We start from the raw sequence: 20206 nt of genomic DNA, 5'->3' as shown, positions 1-20206 counted from the left end.
TTCCTTGCCATCTGAAAATGTAGAGAGAAACTAACCCACTCTCTTTATGCTTAGAGATAGAGACAAACGTTGAATTTCTAACGACAGATTCATGACATTCGGATCACCCAGTCCATACTAGAGTGGTTATGCTCGACCTCAAACCCATGACAGCCTGCATATCGGAAAAATCAAACCCCAAAGCACCTTAAACGAACGCATGAAACCAAGTCCTGGAAGGACAGAAAAAACCATTTATAGGAAACAGACATGTCGGGGAATCTCTCGTGGCAGTAGGGAAGAAGAAGACGCTGGAAAATGGGACACAAACAACGATTTGAGAAAACAACAAGACGTATAAAGCAACAAAGGTCCAAGTTATGCAAGCTATTGGCTCAGACTCTTATTGGAGCTCTCGCGGCGCTTGAGCAATTCGCTCTTGGCTCGTTTCAAGCCCTCGCCGATCTTCTTGGTCTGTCTCCATTCCTGGCCCATCCGTTGCATGCGAACGGTAGCCATGACTAGTGAGATAGCAGTCTTGAGCTTGCGGCGTGGTGTTCGGGTAGGATTACGGTCACGGGCTTGGACGCCCATTTCAGAGATCATGCGAAGGTCGGCCTCGTTACTGTTTGAGTTGAATCAGGTTAGGGGGTTCGCTATACGTAGACAGAAATAGAAAGGCAATACTAACCAAGCAACGCGGACACGTTCGCCAAGCTCCATCAAGCCTTTACTCCAGGCCAAGTCATGCCGGAACTTCTCCTCCCGCCGTAAGCGAGCACGAAGCCATATGATTTCTTTGCCTAGACCGCGCATCTCTTTCTCGTGTTGACCCTTGGTGGAAGCTTTTGAAATGGACACCTTCTTGACAGCCTCGTCATACCGTTGTTGGAGTGCATTCAACTCCTTAGTGGCAGTCTCAGCTTTGCGAGCACAGAAGGCTCGCTCTTCACGGATTCGATGGACCTGATTCTTGAGCTCATTCAAACGGGAGTCTCGTTCAGAGACCTTGAGAGCCAAGGCCTCCGCTTCGAGAGTTGATGATTTGAGAAGTTCATGAAGATCCCTTTGGTCCTCCTCTCTCATCGCAGCATGCTCCAGATCCCGATTCTTGGCTTTGATCTCCTTGAGAGATCGGTGGGCATCCGAAAGCTGCTTGCGCAAATTTCGCAGCTCATCATGAAGCTTGTTGGATGGCGAATTTCGCGGCGAATTTGAGTCGAATTTATTCATCAATGCCTCGTGGAGGTCTCGCTCTAGATCAGCGACTCGGGATTTCAACGTACGTGCGGAAACCTGTTGGTCAGCTTCACGCTGTACAAGAATCTTCTCTCGCTTCCGAGCCTCATCAAGACTATGTCGGATCAGAGATAGGTCATTATGGGTACCAGAGTGCTCAGTCTCCACAGTGGGCTTCTGGTGCTGAAGAAGGGCCTCGAGCTCTTGAATGCGTCGTTCAAGGCGCTGAACCTTGGTCTTAGCAGTAGTCAATTCACGGTCTCGGTTGCCTGAGCCCGCAAGGAGCTTGTCTTGAAGATGATCGATCTCGGCTGAAAGACGGCCCTCTTCTGCGGTAGCCCGCTCAATCTCAGAACCGAGTTGCTGTTCAAGAGTCTCTTTGGCTTCCAATAGGGAGGCCCTGTCATCTTTCAGACGCTTCACTTCATTCTCAAGTCGAGTTGCTGTCCTGCGAAGTTCAAGTTTTTCGCGGTCGAAGCGAGTGGCATCATCCGGATTCTCAGGACGATCAAGCCGAGCTTGGAGGTCGTCGCGTTCCGCTTCAATTTCACCAACAGAAGTTCGCAAGTCATGTAGCTCGACGTGGGCATTCCCGAGCTGATCGCGAAGGGCCTGTCTATCGGCAATGGCTTTTGCAGTTGCGCCTCCACTTCAGACGAGCCCTTCTGCACGCGGCCTTTGGCATATTCCTGCTCATCTGCTAAGCTCGATTGCAGAACGATGACTTCATCTTCCAGAGCCTGCACTTTCTCCTTGAGGGACTGCTCCTCACGCCGAGACACACGCAGCTCCTCTCTCACAGTAAGGATGTCATTGCGCTGTTCATCCAAGATGTGTCTTTTCTGTGAAAGATCATCACCGAGCTCCTTAATTTGGCGATTGAGCACAGCTTCTTCCTGTAGATGGCGTTGCTTCTCACTGTCAATGGCTCCCTGTAATTTGAATTCTTTTCCGGAAAGCGTGTGCTCTGCCTCCTGGAGCTTTTCAATGGTACGCTTGAAGCCAGTTGCTTGCTCCTCGGCACGCTCTTTTTGAGCCTGCAAGGTTCGCTTGACGTTTTCCCACCTATCCTGCTCCAGAGCAAAGACGCCTTCCTTGTCCTCAATTTCGTGTTGAAGAGCCTCAATCTCATCTTGAAGTCGATCAATATCCGTTTTGTGTTGCCAGCGAAGGTTCTGACTATCCTGGGCACGGTTTGTGGCCTCCTCGACTGCCTTTTGGAGTTCGCGTATCCGGGATTGTGCTCGGGTCAGCTCGGCTTGCAAGCCACCAGACTCGTCAGTCAATGCATGGTGACGGGTTTGAAGAAGCTCCTTCTCTTCAGTACGGCGCTGAACGTTATCGAGGGCTTCTTGAAGCTGGGAAGACGTTATTTGAAGCTCATCGCGGAGCAGGTCTCGCTCCCGCCTGGCAGATTCAAGGTCTTCTCCTAGTTTCCCGGCGTCGTTCCTGAGGTCTTGTTGAGCGGTCTGATAACGCTCCTCTAGGCGAGTCACGGTTTCGTCTTTGCTATGGACTTGTGCCCTGAGGTTGTCGTTCGCCTGGCGTAACTCCTGCACTTCTTCCTCAAGCTTATCGGCTCTTTCCTCAAGCTGCCGACTGAGGCCCCTTGTCGTAAAGGACTTATCTGCCATCTCATCCTGCAACTCCCGGAGGTCGTCCTCAGCTCGGTTTTTCTCGTCCGTGGCGTTCTTTGCGGCAGCATCCGCTTCCTGGGCCTCTGATCTAGCCTGCTCAAGGCGATCCTGTAGTTCTTGGATCTGTTCCTTTGCACGGTCAAGTTCGAGTTGAAGTTCCGCCCCCGCCTCATTCTCCTGACGATTCTCTCGTAGCTCCTCTAGTTCTTCATCGCGTTCGTCGATGGCTCGGTCCTTCTCTCGTACGGTAGCCTCGAGATCTTCGATTTCGTCCCGGAGTTTTTCGATCTCTTGAGACTGATGGTCTTTGGCCATCCTCAATTCTTCCCGGAGTTCCCTGAGCTCATTGTCCCTCGATTCGATCTCTTCCCGCATAAGGTCCATTTCACGTTGAACCTCCTCATCGGTCTGTCTCCGCCGAGCCTTATCCTTCATTTCCATGAGTTGTTGTTGATAGTCCTCCAAATCGCGCTCGGCTTGTTGTAAGCTTTTCTTGTATCTGGAAATGTCGCGTTGCATAGTCAACCTCAAGACTTTGAGCTCAGTATTCTCTTTGAGGGCTGCACTGTTGTATTCAGGTCCTGCTTTCTCGAGTTGTTCCTCCAGGTAGTGAATTTTGAGTTTGAGGTTCCAATTGTCCTTGTCAAGCCGGTCAATGATCTGGGAGAGTTAATACGTGCCCTTCAAGTATCAAGAACGCTTCAAACATACACGCTCTTGCTCCTTCAATGTCATATTTTGTCCATCGCCCAGGATACCTCTCCCATCGCGCCCCAAAAGAGACGGCATGGGCGTGCTTTGAGCGCTGCTGCTGGCCGCCTGTGGAAGTGGTGTAGGCTCATCAGCATCCGCGTCCTCCTCGTAAATATCCGACATGTCAATGGCGGGTAAACCGGGGTATGAGCAGCGCCTCGGCTACTCTCGCGCAGGTATGCTGGGGTCTTCGGGTCGTCGGCTCCTCGATTCGTAGACACATTTCTTAAGAAATTATTCTTCGTCGCGCTTCGCATAAGCGGCGTGAACTCGCCTCTAGCAGGTCCAGCCGTTGGGAGTTGCCTCAACGCGCTTCTCGTAGACTTTGTCGCGGCACTGGCGCGCGGTGTGCCCATGTTGGAGCCTCCCGAAACGCGTTTTCGTCCTTCTCCAAAACCTTTGATCACGTCATTGTCCCTGGATGGCGTAGCGAATGAGTTTTCGACTGAATCAAGCGCTGAAAGGTGTGTTCGCCCCACGCTGCGGAAGCCGTTGGTGAGATAAGTCGCGTTTCCGTCGAGTTCGGTGCGTGGCGTGTCAATATATGGGAACGCCATTGTGCCAAAACCGTGTGGCAGCTATCCAAACTCATTTAACACGCGACCATAGCCGTCAAAACAAGAGAAATAGGTGGAAAACGCCTAACTTGACTGTGTTGTGTCGAGACCCAACGAGCAGAGCGTCGGAGACTGTTGATGTCTAACCCGATTGGGACTAGTGCACGAGTCACGGGTGGGTCGCGACCCTCGCCGCTTTTTTTCTTTTTGCGGAATGCCATGAGGTCATGGTCGCTGGCATTCAATTAAAGCACCTCATTGCAAAATCATGGCGACCGCGGAGGATATTGCGTGGTTCCAATCGACTTTCCGTCCTATCCCGAAGCCTGAACTTCCTGATGATTCGGTCGAATATTTCATTTATCACTTGCCCTCCCCCGCCCCCGCCGTTATCGACGAAGCCGCGGAGGCTCGAGCCCGATTGCTCGAAGTGCAGCGCACCGCTGCTGAGTTGACGAAAGAGCTTTTGAAAGACTACATTTGGCAGCGCGAAAGCTTCCGCTTAGAGATTAACAAAGAAAATGGTATGAGGAGTTCCCTGCCCATCGGAGCCGCAGCTCTCTGCTTTCCAATTCCCCACGGCGACCGTTAATTGCGGTATCAGGCATTACCTCACTTCACGGGCGTACCAACTACGGCGACTCTATTGAGGACGAGTGGGTGATTGTATACCTTCTCCGGGAGTTGACAAATCGGCATAAGGACATTTGGGTCAAGGTTGTGGACAGTGATGGCGAATTCTTGCTCGTCGAGGCTGCCGGCACTCTTCCCGCATGGCTGGAGCCTGAAGTTGCAGACAATAGGGTGAGCTTTTGATTTGGTGTATACTCCAGTCACGTCTCAGACACAATATCAACTAACTAAATGTTGATCAGGTCTGGATCCACCAAGGACAACTCCGGATTATCAAGCCAAAGCAAGACAAGGGTCGAAAAGTCACCGAAAAACTTACACTCGCCGACGCACGAACGATCATTCAGAATGAGCCAGATCGCTTTATGAAGTCCACGATAATTCAAGAAGAGGCATTTTACCGTCTACGCAATTACCCCAAGCAGATTACCGAAAACCTTCACTCCGCGATCCTCACAATTCCACGCAAGGTCGCATTCCTCCTACATCAAAAGCCAGCATACATATCCCCCGCAGTGGAGGCATTCTATATCCGAGATCCGATCGCCCTACGGCCGCTTCGAACGAAGGATATTTCTGATCTGACTTTCAGCCCCAACGACTTGGTCACCGTGAGCGTTAGATTCACGCGAGTTGGATATGCTCAGTTGAAGAGCCAAGAATTTCCCGTTCCAAGCAGCTGGGCTTCCAAGTTACCACCAATGGATGATCAAAAAGCATACGCTCGCGCTGAAGCGGGGATGAAGCTTGCCTGTGGCTTTGAAATGCTGCTCCATGATCCTCACTACCAAGACAAAGGCTCTGTCCGCGAAATGAAGCTTCTTCTTGAGGACATTGAGACTGGGGATGAGCTGCTACCTACCGACGAGGAAATTGAAAAGTCTTGGGACAAGCGAGAAGATGATGAAAAATGGATGGATATCAACTTTGAGGATCTAGACAGAGAGCTCAAAGGAAAGGGAAAATCCGGCGAGAAAACCGGAGGCGATTTTGGCGATGCAAGTGCACAAGAAAATTTACAGCGGATCGTGGCTCGCTTTGAAGAATTCTTGAACGACAACTCGGCAGGCTTTGAAGGAGCCGATTTTATTGATGATTTCGACTCTGACTCAGATGTCAACGAAGACGATGATGACGATGAGGTCAGCAGTGATGGAGAAGACAAGGATGCCTCCTTTGATGAAGAGGAGTTCTCTCGGATGATGAAAGAAATGATGGGCATGCCGTCCGGGTCTGGCCAAGGACCAGACATTTCTACACCTCTGCGTAACCGGATCAAGGAGCTGGATGATCTCGAAGAAGAAGAAGACGACGATACCGAACAGATTCAAGCGTTGTCCCGACAGATGGAAGCCGAACTTAAAGGAACAGGTGTGCTTGATCTCAACAAACACCAGCAGAAATTGGCGACTGGGGCGAGCTCCTCCAAGGGCAAGACCGCAGTGTCATCCAATCCCGATTTTGAGGGGGATGACGAGGATGACGACGTCAACATTAACCTCGCAAAGAACCTGCTCGAGGCGTTACAGGGTCAGGCTGGTAATGCTGGCCCGGCTGGGAACATGTTATCCATGTTGAACCTGCGCATGCCCAAAGATGACCGCTGTTAAATTGCACAATTACAGGCAATCGCACCATTACTTGAGAAACCCCAGTCTGGACTCGAATTGCAAAATGTTATCAGGTCCTGCACCGAAGCCAGTGTGTTTTGCAACATATCACACATTGTCAGCAATCTGCCAGGCGGAAGCTTCGCATCTCTTGAGGAAAATCCCGCTTGTACCAGAATGGCAACCCAAGAGGATCATTTGCCTAACATCGGTATTTCCGTAATTAGTCGGAACATCACATTCACTTCGAAGCTATCCTCCTGCTCCTGTTTCTGAAGCTCGACAAAAATGTCTCGAGCTTTTGCGGCTTACAAAATGTCATGGGTCGGAGGCAACGAAGAGAGATGCTAAATCGACCTCTTTGGAATCACTCCCGCAGAACTTTGTCCGATGGATGATGGCCCCAGTGAGTATCTCTAGAAGTGTTCATTCACCGCTGGTCGGGCACTTGTTTCTGGCTAGGCATGATAAATGGAGCTAGTTCGATAGTGACACAAGCTGCCCGGGAGACAACTTACCTAAACCTCAGTCATAAATGAAGTCTGAACTCCCGCACCGACCTACTTGATTTCCTATGCCACGTCATGGCTTTTGCTTTTCCTTTCCGTTTTCGTGCTCAGTCCCTCGCTGCTTTTGCTCACTGAGTACGCAGTAAACCTGAGCAAGCCTTTAAGCGTGATGAAGTGTGTTTTGGTCAAATTAATTCCAAGAATCATTGTATACATTAAAATGGTAGTGCCTTTCATAGTTCCCTCAAGGAAGTTCAGCCGCCGTCCTGGACCCTTCCGCCTCCGAGACCACACTACTACCCTGAAGCTCCGTCTTAGGCCGCTCCGCTGGAAGCTCTGATGATCTTACTGATCGGCCTTGGGTCCCAGCCAGTCGACGTCGTTTCCGACTCAAAAGCCAAAAAGCTGCAACACCGATAACAGCGAGTCCTCCAATACCCACTCCAACACCAATACCGGCCTTTGCTCCCGTCGACAGGGTCGGATGTGCTTGTCCATCGAACGTTGACGTTGTTGCAGATGCTACTGCAGCTCCAGATCGAGTTGTGGCTATCGTGTGTGTTGTCGAAGTCACGGAAGCGGGAAGATCAGAGGCCTGGAAAACCAGTTGAAAGAGCGGCGCGTTGACATTGATCTTTGAGATGGTCATGCCAAAGGTTGATGTAGTGGATTTAGTCGAGGTAGAAGCAAGGACCGTGGCGGGGACTTGCTGGTAAGAGAACCCATTGCTCGTTCCCGAGGAGCAGTAGACGGCAGGGAATGAGCCGGTGGAGTATTGGGAGTAGCATGTTTGCGCACTTTCGGTGTCATCCCAAGTATGTCCACAGGTGAAACCACTAACAGAAGTTTCAGTTTCAAAAGTTCCCCATCGATGTATCATCTGTGATATAAAGCTGATGGATAAAACCGCCGGGAGATTTCTGGGAACTAACGAACCTTGGACAACAACCTATCGCGGTTTCCTGTTCTACCAACGAGAACTGGAATGAATACCCCGACGAACCCCCATACGTCGCTAAACACGCCGCGGAATAGCCAGCCGGACACGAAATCGCTGGCGAATAGAAACCGGCGCCATTGAAAGCCAAGCCTGTGAACGCATCTTGGGCCGTGGCCTTCGGCCAGCATTCTGAATTATCCTGAATTCCCTGGCCATTGTTGCCGTTGTTGCTGCATGTTTGAGCCTGCCATGCGCTGGAGCATGTCGGACACTCTAAAACCGCAATGCTGCACGAGGCGGGGTATGTGAATGAGGTTGTTAAGGGACCGAGGTTTGCGCGGGTTGATGAAGTGATGGTAGATGTCATTGTGAGGCTTCTTTATTGTCTCAGCTTTGACTTCTGGTACGCGGCGAGTTTCCAGAGCTGTGGGTTTCAGGGGTAGGGTTCCTGATGTGATCTCCTGTGCGATTTTCCCAGTTTCTCCCACACTATTCACCGTTAGGGAGTATCTCGGGGAGAGAACGTGAAACAAAAACAGCGATTGGTCCTCCTTAGCTAGCAGAGAATACCATCATGAGGTTCAGGGTGAGTATTCCAAGGGGTTCAAAATGCTGGAAGAGCAGGTGTCCCTCAAGGTTGGCGCGTTTTCCAAAATGGGCTGCATCGTTCTACTACTGGGGGGGAACCCTTGAATATTACGTTCTGCACGTGACAATGCTCCTGCAACGCCCTCCAAGACCTCATGAACGGTTGGCTGCAGTGTCGAACCTCATCACTCATTTAAGTTCGGCCCCTAAACATATTCCGGCCCCCAACGAGGGGGGGTGATGGATCGAGAGAGGAAAGATTGGCCCCCAACCCTTGTTGTTTATTCGCGGGACCAACACGAGCATGATTACTGAGAAGTTGGGTTAAAGCCTGTTTGTCCTACTAGAATTGCCCAAGCCTAACCACATTCACAGACTTGATATGAGACATTCTATTTAGAATGATGTTGATCATCCAGTATGGTTACCATATTCCAGCACTGCAATCGAGATACGAGGAGTCTGCAACTCCACAACCCTAGACCCTTCAGCTGGTTTTAGCGTGGTCCGTGCATAAACTTAGTACGAGCTGAAGCTCCCTCCACCTAGATTGAACCACGGTTCGAAGCTTGACTCTTCTATGTTTATTGCAACCGATTAGATTGTATCAACACTGTTCAAAGTTCACTCCCGAGATCCAGACGTCCACAGGTGTTCATCCCGGCCCGGACCTCCGTTATTTTGCATCGGCTGCACATGCTACCTACATCATGCCGCACATTCCATCCACAAAGTATATTAGTATCCCTCATGTGCAGTCCTTCTCGAGGTCAAGATATATACAAGACAGGAAGGGCTGACATCAAAGTTTCTGACCTAGCTCAAGTCTCGAGGATGAATGCTACGATGCGATCCGCAAATTCTTTGATGACCTCGAGGCCGACGAAAGTGTCTTATTCGAGGCTACAAATAAGTCGCAGCAGTTATTAGACGACCTTCGAGATGTCGACAATAAACACAAGACGTCCATCTCAAGAAGGATTGCGCCAAAGCTGAAAGTCTTTGTTGCTGGCGTCGAACAGTTTGGATCGGCCTTGGATATCGTCGCGGGTTCCATCTCGCTAATGAGTCCTATTTGGGCTTCAGTACGCATTGTTCTCAAGGTCAGCATCGCCCGTTCCGGTTACCTCCCACTGAGATGCAAGAGAAACATTTCTAACTAGAGAACCTACCTTGTTTTGTAATGCAGCTCGCGGGTGACTACAGCGAGTATTTCGACAAGATTTCAGACATGTTCGAGGAGATTGGCTACATCCTTTCCTGCCTTCGACGATATCCTCGTCTGTATCCTGACAATAAGATTCTACGCGAGTCAATGGTAGAAATCTTCCAAGCAATCATGCAGTTTTGTACCAGAGCTCGGGATGTTTTTCATCAGGGGAAGAAACACCAGAGCGGCATTAGAGCCTTGAATCCTGTCGGCCTCCACGCAGCGTGGAAACTCATCTGGAAGCCCTTCAAGCTTCAATTTGGTGACATCATGGACCAAATTAGATCCTCCTTAACCAGGATTGATCATGAAGTTGACATTGCGGAGAAGGAGCTAGCCAACAAGGAGAGAGGCAAGGCAGAGCAAGAACGCCAGCTACAGACATCTCGCTGGGATGCGCTTCAATCGCATCAAAAGTCAGTCACCGAGTTCGTTGACCAGCAAAGAATCGATTATGTGAATCAGTGGCTCTCGCCGGTCAATGCCGCATCAAATCATACCTCAGCTACAAAGCTTCGCTACCAGGGAACAGGGAACTGGTTCATAGATGGACAAGATTTCCAGCAATGGCTATCACACGAAAATTCCTTCCTGTGGCTGCATGCCATTCCTGGAGGAGGCAAAACTATCCTGGCTTCTACTGTCATCGACTGGTTACGCAATCACAAGAAGAGCCGTGAGGTTGCACTGGCTTACTTTTACTGTGATTATAAAGATAAGCAAAAACAGTCGCCCACCAAGATTGTAAGCACATTATTGTGGATGCTAGCATCCCAAAATAATGATGTGTTTGGTAGAATCCAGACATTCTTCGAACAACAATGCAAAGAGAACCCGGCCTATACCCCAGAGTTTGACGAGCTTCTGAACAATTTCGGCCATTTTGTGGCGAACAGTTTTGAAACTATCTTCGTTGTCGCCGATGCTTTGGATGAAAGTGAAGACAGGGAATGTGTATCCTATGCCCTGAAAAAGATATTCGAGACCTGCAAATGTGCCAAGGTCTTTGTTACCAGCCGCCATGAGATTGACATTGCTCGAGCTCTTGATGGACTACCCAATACCACTATTGAGGCTACTGATGTCGCGGGGGACATTGAACTATACGTGAAAGCCGAGGTGGCCACCAAAATCAAGACGCGCAAACTGAAGCTGAGAGATCCGAACCTTGAGAGTGTCATCTGCGAAACTCTCATACATGGCGCCCACGGCATGTTCCAATGGGTAAAGTGTCAGCTTGATCAATTGTGCAAGCTTCGTAATGACAAAGCCGTGCGAAACGCTCTGAACGACCTCCCCAAGACCCTGCACGATACCTACATCCGGATCCTGCAAAAACTGGAGGCCGAGAATGCCGACGATGTGGAAGTTGTGCATCGATTGCTGAAGTGGCTCGTTCGAGGTGTACGAAATCTCACACTGAGCGAGTTGGCGGAGTGTGTGAGTATCGATCTCAACAGTTCGGATGAGTCATTTGACTTTGATGCAGTCTTTACAGACGCGGAAGATGTTGTAGAGCTATGTGGAAGTCTAATCACGCTCTCGTCTGATGGTCATGTCGCTTTGGCCCACTACACAGTTAAAGAATTTCTGGTGTCTGGGTACATCAAGAATGCCATGCCTCAGTTTTGGATAGGCTGTGATGATGTTCATGCGGAGCTAGCGAGCATTTGCCTTACTTACCTGAATTACGATGACTTCTCAGGGAGCGACGGAAAATCGGGAGAAGTCTTGCTGCGAGACCTTCACGAGTACAAATTTCTCCCATATGCCGTGCACGCATGGGGTACTCACGCACATCTCGGTGATATCAATAATACCCAACATGCCGTCTTTGACCTGACCATGAGACTGTTTGAATCGGGGGTTGACACTGGTACCAACTACGAAACTTGGTACAAGATATATTTCCATCAACAAAGGACCGCTGGGCAGCGGCTGAAGCCATCCAACAATGATCCGATCTATTTTGCGTCCTTGTTTGGCCTCTCTCGTGCAGTCTCAGAGCTATTGGACAATAGCCCTGACACTTACATTGTAGAGCCGATGAAGGCGAGCGCGAGTGCCGGACACTACGCGGTGATCGAAGTGTTCTTCCGGCAGTGTGGATCTATAGAAACCAAGGTACTAGAGCAATGTCTTTACTTGGCTTCCAGTCAAGGGCATGACCGTGTGGTACAGCTTCTGCTTAACAATGGGACGGATGTGAATGCTCGCTCGGGAAGACATGGCACACCCCTTCAAGTCGCTTCTCTCGATGGTAGGCATCAGGTGGTCTCGACACTCCTTGCACACGGTGCAGACCTCAATGTGACTTGCCAGAGATATGGTGTACCTCTTGCTGCTGCCGCCGAGAAAGGACACTTGCATACTTTCCAAACTCTCCTCGACCACGGTGCCAATGTGAACAGCCGTGGCGGTTGGTACGCCTATCCTCTGGTTTCTGCAATTGTTGGTCAGAACATGCAGATGGTTGACACCTTGGTTCAGCGAGGTGCCAGTGTCAATGCTCTGGGTGGTCGGCACGGAAGCGCCTTGATGGCTGCATCCTCATTGGGGATATTAGACTTGATTCGCTCGCTGGTCTCCCATGGGGCACGAGTAAACGATGAGAACGATAAAGGAACTGACAGCTTGTATGCGGCATGCTTGGCGGGAAATCTGGACTCCGTGAAGCTTCTGATAGAACTTGGAGCTGATGTCAATGCAAAAGGAGGCAAGCATCGAAACGCGCTCAATGCAGCGAGTGCAGGCAACCATGTCGATATTGTTCGATACCTTCTCGACGCTGGGGCGGATGTGGATTTCTTTGACGAACACTATGGGAACAGTGTTCAAACAGCTGCAGCTGCCGGACACAATGAGGTTATCCTTACCCTGGTGGAGGCTGGAGTGGACCTCAATGCACCCAGTGGGGATAGGGGAACTGCGCTCATTACAGCCGCGCAAAACGGCCATACTGAGACACTTGAGCTTCTTTTTGAGTTGGGAGTACCCTCAGGCGATACCTACGAGATGAGTAATGCCATCATGGTGGCTGCGAACAGGGGACATACGAGCGCTGTCAAAGTCTTGGTGGAAATGGGAGCGGCTATGGATGACTGCAGCACGCTCTCCACATATCCTTGCTGCACCCCTCTTGAAGCTGCCGCTATAAAGGGGAACTTGGAGACGATGGATCTGCTGCTCAATCTCGGCGCGGATGTGAATTACGTGAACGAGGGGAAGTATGGGACTGCACTTATCGCCGCTTGTCTTGTAGAAAAGTCCGATATTGCTGCAGCAGTGCGACTCCTCGACGCAGGAGCCGATGTTGATGCCACTGCAGATACTGAATTGATATGCTGTGCATTGGTCGGGGCCTTGTCTCGTGAGAACTATGAGCTTTGTGTGACTCTCCTGGACCGTGGCGCTGATGTGAATCTGGCCTACATGTGCTATTTGACCCCGCTGATGATGGTCATGAAACTTGCGGACGAAAAGTTCCTAGAGTTGCTGATCAGTCGTGGCGCAGATGTTAATCTGGCCATCGAAATCCCGGATGACGATTCGACTTGCAATGAAGACGGATGTGTCACGCCCCTACAAGCTGCGGTGTACTACGGTTCCAACGAGACAGTTCGAAAATTGATTGATATGGGAGCTCATCTTTCTGTGGACATGGAAGATGTGCGATTCTCTTCGGCGCTGCAAGTTGCATGTCATCGAGGCGACGTGGACAAAATTCGCCTGTTGATCGATGCAGGCAGTGATGTCAATGAAGTCGGTGGTGTGTATGGTACAGCCCTGCAAGCTGCTGCATATCTCGGCCATCTTGAAGCAACGCGAATGATTATCGAAGCTGGTGGCGATATCAACACTTGTGGCGGAGGCGATAGCAACGCCCTAATGGATGCGACCGATCAGAGCCACTTGGAAGTCGTCCAGCTACTTGTTGAGCAGGGGGCGAATGTTAACCTCTCGATGGGAAATAAACATTCATACAGCTATCCACTCACAGCGGCTGCCTTCAACGGAGATGAATCAATCATTCAAGTCTTACTTGAAGCTGGAGCCAACGTGAACAACCGAGGAGGCAGATGGGCCACTGCACTCCAAGCTGCTGCTTCTGAGGGTCAAGAAGAAGCCTGCACTCTCTTGCTCAAGCATGGGGCAGACCTCAACATCGTGGGCGGTAGATACGGAACGGCACTCCAGGCAGCGTATACACATGGATACTATTTGATTATTTGGGAGCTCTTCCGCCACGGGGCATCAACGAGTCTACAGGGTGGACAATACGGAACTGCCTTGGGTGCGGCCCTGTCAGGTTCTTGTCAAACTTTAGTCTCTGGGCTCCTCCGACATTATCATGCCGATCCGAATGCTCCAATCCGAAAATGGGGGACTCCGCTTATCCTGGCTTGCTCTAATTGGCGCGAAGATGATGCATATAGCATCTTGCTTGACGTGGGAGCAGACGTCAACGCCCGTGGTGGCTTGTATGGTGCCCCTCTCATTTGCGCGGTGGTGCATGGGCAGGAGGCCCAAGTTATGGCGTTGTTAGAAGCTGGGGCCAATGTCAACATTGAAGGGAATAAAATCTATCCGACTGCTGTCCACGGTGCAATCAAAGCCGGAAATCTATCCATTCTTCGACTCCTAGTCGAGAAGGGTGCAGATCTTAGTATCTCGAATGGCGTGCATGGCTCTCCTGTGGAATATGCTTCAAGGTTGGGTAATTTCTCGATCCTGCGCTACTTACTCAAGCGAAGAGCCAATATCAAGCCTACTGGCAGAGGGAAATATCACAACGCTTTACAGGGTGCTAGTGTGAGCGGAAATAAAGCTATCGTCAAGGCTCTGCTACGGCATGGTATCGACATCAACATCACTGGCGGGAAATTCGGCACAGCGTTGACAGCTGCTGTGTTACGCGATGATATTGATCTCGCGGAATACCTTTTGAAGAAAGGGATCAATCCAAATGCACCAGGCGGTATTTATTCCGGTGCATTACAAGCGGTAGCTGCGTCAGGATCTGTCTCCGGTACGCTCCTATTGCTTCGGTATGGTGCCAACATCAACAAGACTGGGGGGAAGTTCTTCACTCCTTTACAGGCGGCTGCTGCAAGTGGCAATTATGAACTGGTTCAACTTCTTCTTGAGCGAGGCGCCAACGTGAACATATTTGGTGGCCAATGCCATTCCCCCCTTCATGCAGCTGCATTGACGGGCTGTGATGATGTCTGCGAACTTCTCATGAAGAACGGGGCACAATGGACCCTACCTGATCCCAAGCTGAATCATCTAGCTTCGTGGCAAATTGAAACTGCGACTGAAGTCCTTCAGAAGTGTAAGGACCGACAAGATCGCGGATGGCCGGAGGATTCAGAGGATGAGTGGTCAGATGACGAAGATGAGGACGAAGAGGAAGAAGGAGATGAAGATGAAGCGGAGGAAGAAGAAGCTGATGACACTATTCTGAAGCTGAATGTCGAGGCCATTCCGCTCTTCGACATGCCTTACTATCCCTCTCATCGTACTGAACCTTCCATTATGACAGATGGAGGTGAAGGCCCAGATCCAGATGATTCCAGGTCTAAAAGTAACGGGGTTGGGATTGATAATGCGTCGAAAGGCATGAGTGAGGAATTGATCTCGCTGAACAGGGTTAATACCACGGGCTGGTCTTCATTGGAATGGGTCAAGATTGAATGTGGACCAGATGGGGATCTGGGTTAACTAGCAAGCGCATGAATGTTGAATTCCGATGGATCGAAATATCAATTCGCTACAGTCAGCCATTGCCTGCATCTCCGCTCAAGTACTTCGACTTGGATACTGTTACTGCCTCTCAACTGCCTGTACATAGTACGATCTTATCTGTCATCATCTACTCCGTACACGAGGAGCCCTGCCAGACCCACAATCCAAACTAGGAACTGCGCTAGAGACTTGAAGTGGCTGCTCAAAAGTCTGAATCTAAGACCAGAGCAAAGGTCCAGTCGAATGTGCTTTACTTCTCTTTGGAAAGAGCTAAACGAAATGTCTTTCTCAATAGCTCAGGAATTGTCTCTGGGATACTCTTTCAACGTATCACTGAACATATGACGATGGAAATTCTCCGGAGGTCAAACGCACGCAGTACCGCTATACGATATCTTGTAGACGTGGTCATTTCGTTAACAAGTCTTTCGCCACGCTAGTAGTAGACATGGGCACATCATCTCTGCCCAACTATCCTTCACTCGCCCGAAATAGATTTAATTTCATAGGGAAAGTGACATTCCCGCGGGGCCCGATTTCAAACGCTTTCCCCACCGAAATAGCTTTCCAATTGCCGGCCTCATCCGAAATATCCTCGACCGCGGATGAAACTCTTACCTCGGGCAGTGGGCGGCGGATAGCGGGCAGACCAGCCCACCATCCGACGATCGTCAGGCTCTGCTTGCCGTGGAAGGTGAAATCAACGAGGGGCTCTTTGATCTGCTGCAGTGGATGATTTCGCGCATCTGTGGGACGAAGCAGGTGGAGTATACACTAGGGAAGTCTTTCCTGGAGATGCCACAGGGTGTAGATCCACCGAGTGACAACACAGTTCCTTTGTGTCCATTGTATACCAATTCGGGTTTCGGCGTCTACGGGTAGCGATAATGGGGAATTTACCGGGTTCCGATGGGGGATGTTCATTTTGTGAGTGTGAAAAGATGGCAAGACACGACGAAGATTAATATGAGCTGCAGTATTGCTTATTGTGAGATCTGTAATAGTGCATTGAGATACAATTAATTGGGAGCATGCCGTAATCAACTGTCGGATTTGATGTTTTACTTTGAGGCAATGACTGTGTAACACATATAGGACTGCACTCCAAACTAAGTAGTGTCCCCAGAAGATGCAATATGGCTTACATCTTATACCCGGCTTAGTATTGTATTCATTTCGCAAATGGCCCTACAGTGTTAGTATTATTCCATTGAAGGTTGACATGGTGATTCCACGGACAAAAACAATCCACCCTCCAGCCGGTGTGCCCACAAGAGCAGGTCTGTCGAAGACTTGCCTCATAGAGTTTCTCCGGGCTCCACCGCGTCCACGATAATCGCGCAGACGCGCAGGGCCATGCCCCACGCGAAAATTTTATTTAGGACTGGCTACGATCAGCAGAGTGATCAGCAAATATTTGACACCTGGCAGACCAATTGAATGGTTGTGGTATGCAGCAGGCTAAAAACTGGCCATGTCAGTTAGTGATGGTGGTGCTGTATGCGCTTACGCGCTGTAACATCAAGTTCGCCAATGGTTTCACTCCATCGCCAAATTTAGTGGATCGAAGGGTGAGACAGTGACAAAGATTCCACGTGGAAAAAAGATGCTTGGCGATCATGGACGGGCTTAGGGTCCAGTTCAGCTGGCGTGGTTGTTTCATTCGGAAGTAGTACCCTGTAGCCCATAGTAGCCTATGTTGAATTCTAGAGTTTAAACCACCGCGTCACGAGGTACGAGAGTATAGAAGCCTTTACTGGCATCTCTGTACCGCAGAGTATTCTGTAGTCGTGCAGGTTACCGATCTGCCGAGGTAAGTCTTTCCGAACATTCTGACTCCAAAAGGTTACTGAAGGATCCTTTGTACTGAGTATCGCACTTAGGCAACGTGCTTCTCTAGTCATTAACTACTCCATACTGCATCTAGTTAGATTCTATTCCTTCAGTTCAACAGATTTATCGACCTTCCTAATCGCGATTATGGAATACTCCCCATACCTGACGTGCGTGCCACTGGAGAGGATGTTGTATAGGATTACTAAAATCGGCACATCCGGCCCATAACGACCCATTGCGAATGCCTGGAACTGTTAACCTGTCGTGTGCCGGTGCTTCTACAGCGGTCCACTATTATAGCAAAACGGAGGACTGAAGTCCTGTCGTCTGTCGAGGGATGGAGTTTCTCCATCGAGAGTGGAATCGGGAATCCTCCAGTGAGACTCGACTGCACGACCAAACCAGAGAACAGAGCATAGCCCATCCACCCAACCGACGAACCAACGAGATCCGCCCAGCCGAGCCAAGGCGTTCCCGACCCGCGCGTCTTCTGCACCGATGGCTGGGCCCATGGATGTGGCGTGCCACTTTTACCTCTAGCGACCGTTGGTCAGCAATTCCTCCGTCAGCTTGATCGAATTGTTTCGGCGTGTAAAATCCCTCATCTGAGTGTGCTTCCGTAAGTAGCTAGTAGTGTGTATTGTGTCCTCAATTTGTATGATGGAGTCGGCGGAAATACGGAGTGTAAGGTGGGATGGTGGCTGTTGGCTGCTTACTCGCGAATAATGGAGCTTAGTATTGCTTGTGAGAAGTGAAAGCGACTTCGGGCCCAGCGCGACCAATGGAACCACGAAAGTTACGGATTGACCCCCCGGCAGAGCGTTGTTCCCTTTTCCTCGATGGGAATGGTTCATATAGGGATACCGGTCAAGAGGAGGGATACGTAGTTGGCGGGAGTTTGAGGATGATCTATGATGACAATACTCCGGAGGGGTAAGTTAGTTACTGCGTCTAGTTTAGATTGTCTCCCAGATTGTGCGAAGGAGGGGAAGATGACAGGGATCGGGGTTGGCTAGCCCCATTGTTCGAGGCTCAATAGGTCGGTGGAAATAAGAAACCACACGGCCGTGCGATTAGACCATATTATTTTTGGACAAGGATCTGGATGGCAAATTATCATATCTCATCATGATTGAGTTTAAGCGTATTATGATTCATAGTACGGAGTACATGATTTAGTAGTTCCTTTCCTCCACCCTCATCTCCAATAGCTCAACCTCCCTATCATATCCCCGGTCATTTCTTCCAGTCCATAAGGCGAGGAAAGAAGGCGGGTGAACGGGAGCAAAATTCAGAAACCCCTGTAGCCGACCAGCCATCATGATTCAGTGGCTGTTACTTCCGGGCCGAATCATCGACGGCACGTTGATCGATCCCCAACCACTTCGGCTCGACCAAGGAAAAAAGCAGATCTGCGAAAAGTGATGACGTTAGGAGAATCCGACGGCATGGCTCAACGGCGATTGAATCCCTTCTTGCTGCAGCCTCGGCGGGAGAGGAGATGTAAAAGATGACCGGCAATACGAGGAGCATTCCGAAAAGCAGCAAAGTCCAAAGTTTAGTCCGTTGCCAATCCCTGCAAGCATGTCCCAAGTTCGGAAGGAAAATGCCACGCAAGTACCCGAGCATGGGAACGATGCCCTTTGAGTTTGCAATCCGTCGATACGGCTGTAGTGACCATTCCGTCGACCAAATCGGCAGTTATGCACTCCTCTCCGGCGGACAATTACTCGAAGAAGCGCTCGCGCTGTACCTTACTCCTTGTAGCTAACCTCTCCGTGTTCTCCGTAAAGCTACGGAGATCCCTGCAGGGGTATGGGGTAGTCTGGAGAATGGCTATCATAGTACGGAGTACATAGCGACCATAATGAAACCAACAATAATATATAGGATCTGCGGAATATTTGAGGGGACGGAAGAAACGGAGGACGGAGGACCTCCAGGAATTAGGCCGCGAATGAGTTACTTCTGGAAGCAAATGGGGGCGGGTTTCAAACATGCGATCGTCGTTCTCTCCGATCGTCCGTGACCGAAGAGCAACCGGCAAGGTTGGAGGATTATTGAGACACAAAGTGAACACAGTACGTCTATTGCGAGTTGTGGTAAATTTATGAATATAGTTATTCGTTGCGAACCGCACTACTGGTAAACATAGGGTAAGCGACAAGGAGTAATATGTGTTATCTGAAGATCAATCTATGGAAAGCAAAAGTACAAGTTGTAGCTCATTGTTCAAAATGCATGCGGAGTGCAGATATGATTCGCAGTGTGCAGTTCCTCATCCCACAGATCTTGATCCATGAGAAGCATTCCTTTTCTTCTTCAACTTTACAAGAACCGACATGAAAGGTACGAATCTGTGTACTCGAGATGGGTCTTTCTTTCCCTTTTGAGCTCGAAAGCGCAGATGTGAATGATGCTTCTGCGAGGATTGCACGAATCGGAGGCGCAGGAATCAGCCTTGTTCTTCGCCCACTCGGAGTATGGGGACCCCCTTCCAGAGTTTCATAGTTTAGTGACGGAGTATGGAGGACAAATTAGGGATAAGGATTATTATTAGCCTTATTATTGTTTTACTTTTCCCGTTCCTCGGATTATTGTTGTGGCTTTCGCTCCAAGAGTGCAGGCGAAGTTGCCTAGCGAGGAAGGATTTACCACCCGAGTAATCCGCCGACTCAGGTTGAAACGTTTTCAACACCATAATTGCGGTGTGATGAGTTTTGGGGGCCCTTCAAAAAAAGAAAAAGAAGGCGTGTAATTTGATATCATTATCGAGGAGCAAAATCTTCGGGCTGGGAACGGACGGAAAAAGCAAATCCAGCCTCTTTCCCAGCACAAAGGACCAGGGAAGAAAAAAGAAATATGAGTGTCAAATCCCCCTGTCGGACAGGTCCAGGTGATAGATCATACATCGCAAATGTCCCAACCCCAATATCAAGCCCAACGTGAGCAGTACAAAATCGTACG

General features: G+C 49.9%; 5 protein-coding genes across 5 annotated transcripts; 3 read left to right on the top strand and 2 right to left on the bottom strand.

Annotated features, from left to right (window-relative positions):
• Positions 1–366: 366 nt before the first annotated feature.
• Positions 367–4165, bottom strand: N7458_010447 (putative spindle-pole body protein (Pcp1); the record flags this gene model as incomplete). The annotated part of the gene is made up of 5 exons (XM_056913829.1): positions 367–604; positions 671–1834; positions 1876–3515; positions 3567–3674; positions 3749–4165. 5 exons carry the CDS (start codon positions 4163–4165, stop codon positions 367–369), a joined length of 3567 nt encoding a protein of 1188 aa, XP_056762678.1.
• A 268-nt stretch (positions 4166–4433) lies between these two features.
• Positions 4434–6408, top strand: N7458_010446 (putative regulatory factor Sgt1; the record flags this gene model as incomplete). The annotated part of the gene is made up of 3 exons (XM_056913828.1): positions 4434–4689; positions 4770–4969; positions 5041–6408. The coding sequence occupies 3 exons, from the start codon at positions 4434–4436 to the stop codon at positions 6406–6408; spliced, it is 1824 nt and encodes a 607-aa protein (XP_056762677.1).
• Positions 6409–7161: 753 nt separating this feature from the next.
• N7458_010445 (uncharacterized protein) lies at positions 7162–8224 on the bottom strand (the record flags this gene model as incomplete). The annotated part of the gene is made up of 2 exons (XM_056913827.1): positions 7162–7753; positions 7911–8224. The coding sequence occupies 2 exons, from the start codon at positions 8222–8224 to the stop codon at positions 7162–7164; spliced, it is 906 nt and encodes a 301-aa protein (XP_056762676.1).
• Positions 8225–9155: 931 nt separating this feature from the next.
• Positions 9156–9608, top strand: N7458_010444 (uncharacterized protein; the record flags this gene model as incomplete). Its single annotated transcript, XM_056913826.1, has 2 exons — positions 9156–9178; positions 9266–9608. 2 exons carry the CDS (start codon positions 9156–9158, stop codon positions 9606–9608), a joined length of 366 nt encoding a protein of 121 aa, XP_056762675.1.
• A 20-nt stretch (positions 9609–9628) lies between these two features.
• On the top strand, positions 9629–15379 carry N7458_010443 (uncharacterized protein; the record flags this gene model as incomplete). The annotated part of the gene is made up of 1 exon (XM_056913825.1): positions 9629–15379. The coding sequence occupies one exon, from the start codon at positions 9629–9631 to the stop codon at positions 15377–15379; it is 5751 nt and encodes a 1916-aa protein (XP_056762674.1).
• Between the last annotated feature and the right edge of the window lie 4827 nt (positions 15380–20206).

The sequence above is a fragment of the Penicillium daleae genome (assembly GCF_028827525.1).
Source record: "Penicillium daleae strain IBT 16125 chromosome Unknown utg000008l_segment0_segment0, whole genome shotgun sequence".
NCBI lineage: Eukaryota > Fungi > Ascomycota > Eurotiomycetes > Eurotiales > Aspergillaceae > Penicillium > Penicillium daleae.
The sequence above is the reverse complement of the archived record's forward strand: the minus strand, read 5'-3'. Positions and strand labels throughout refer to the sequence as shown.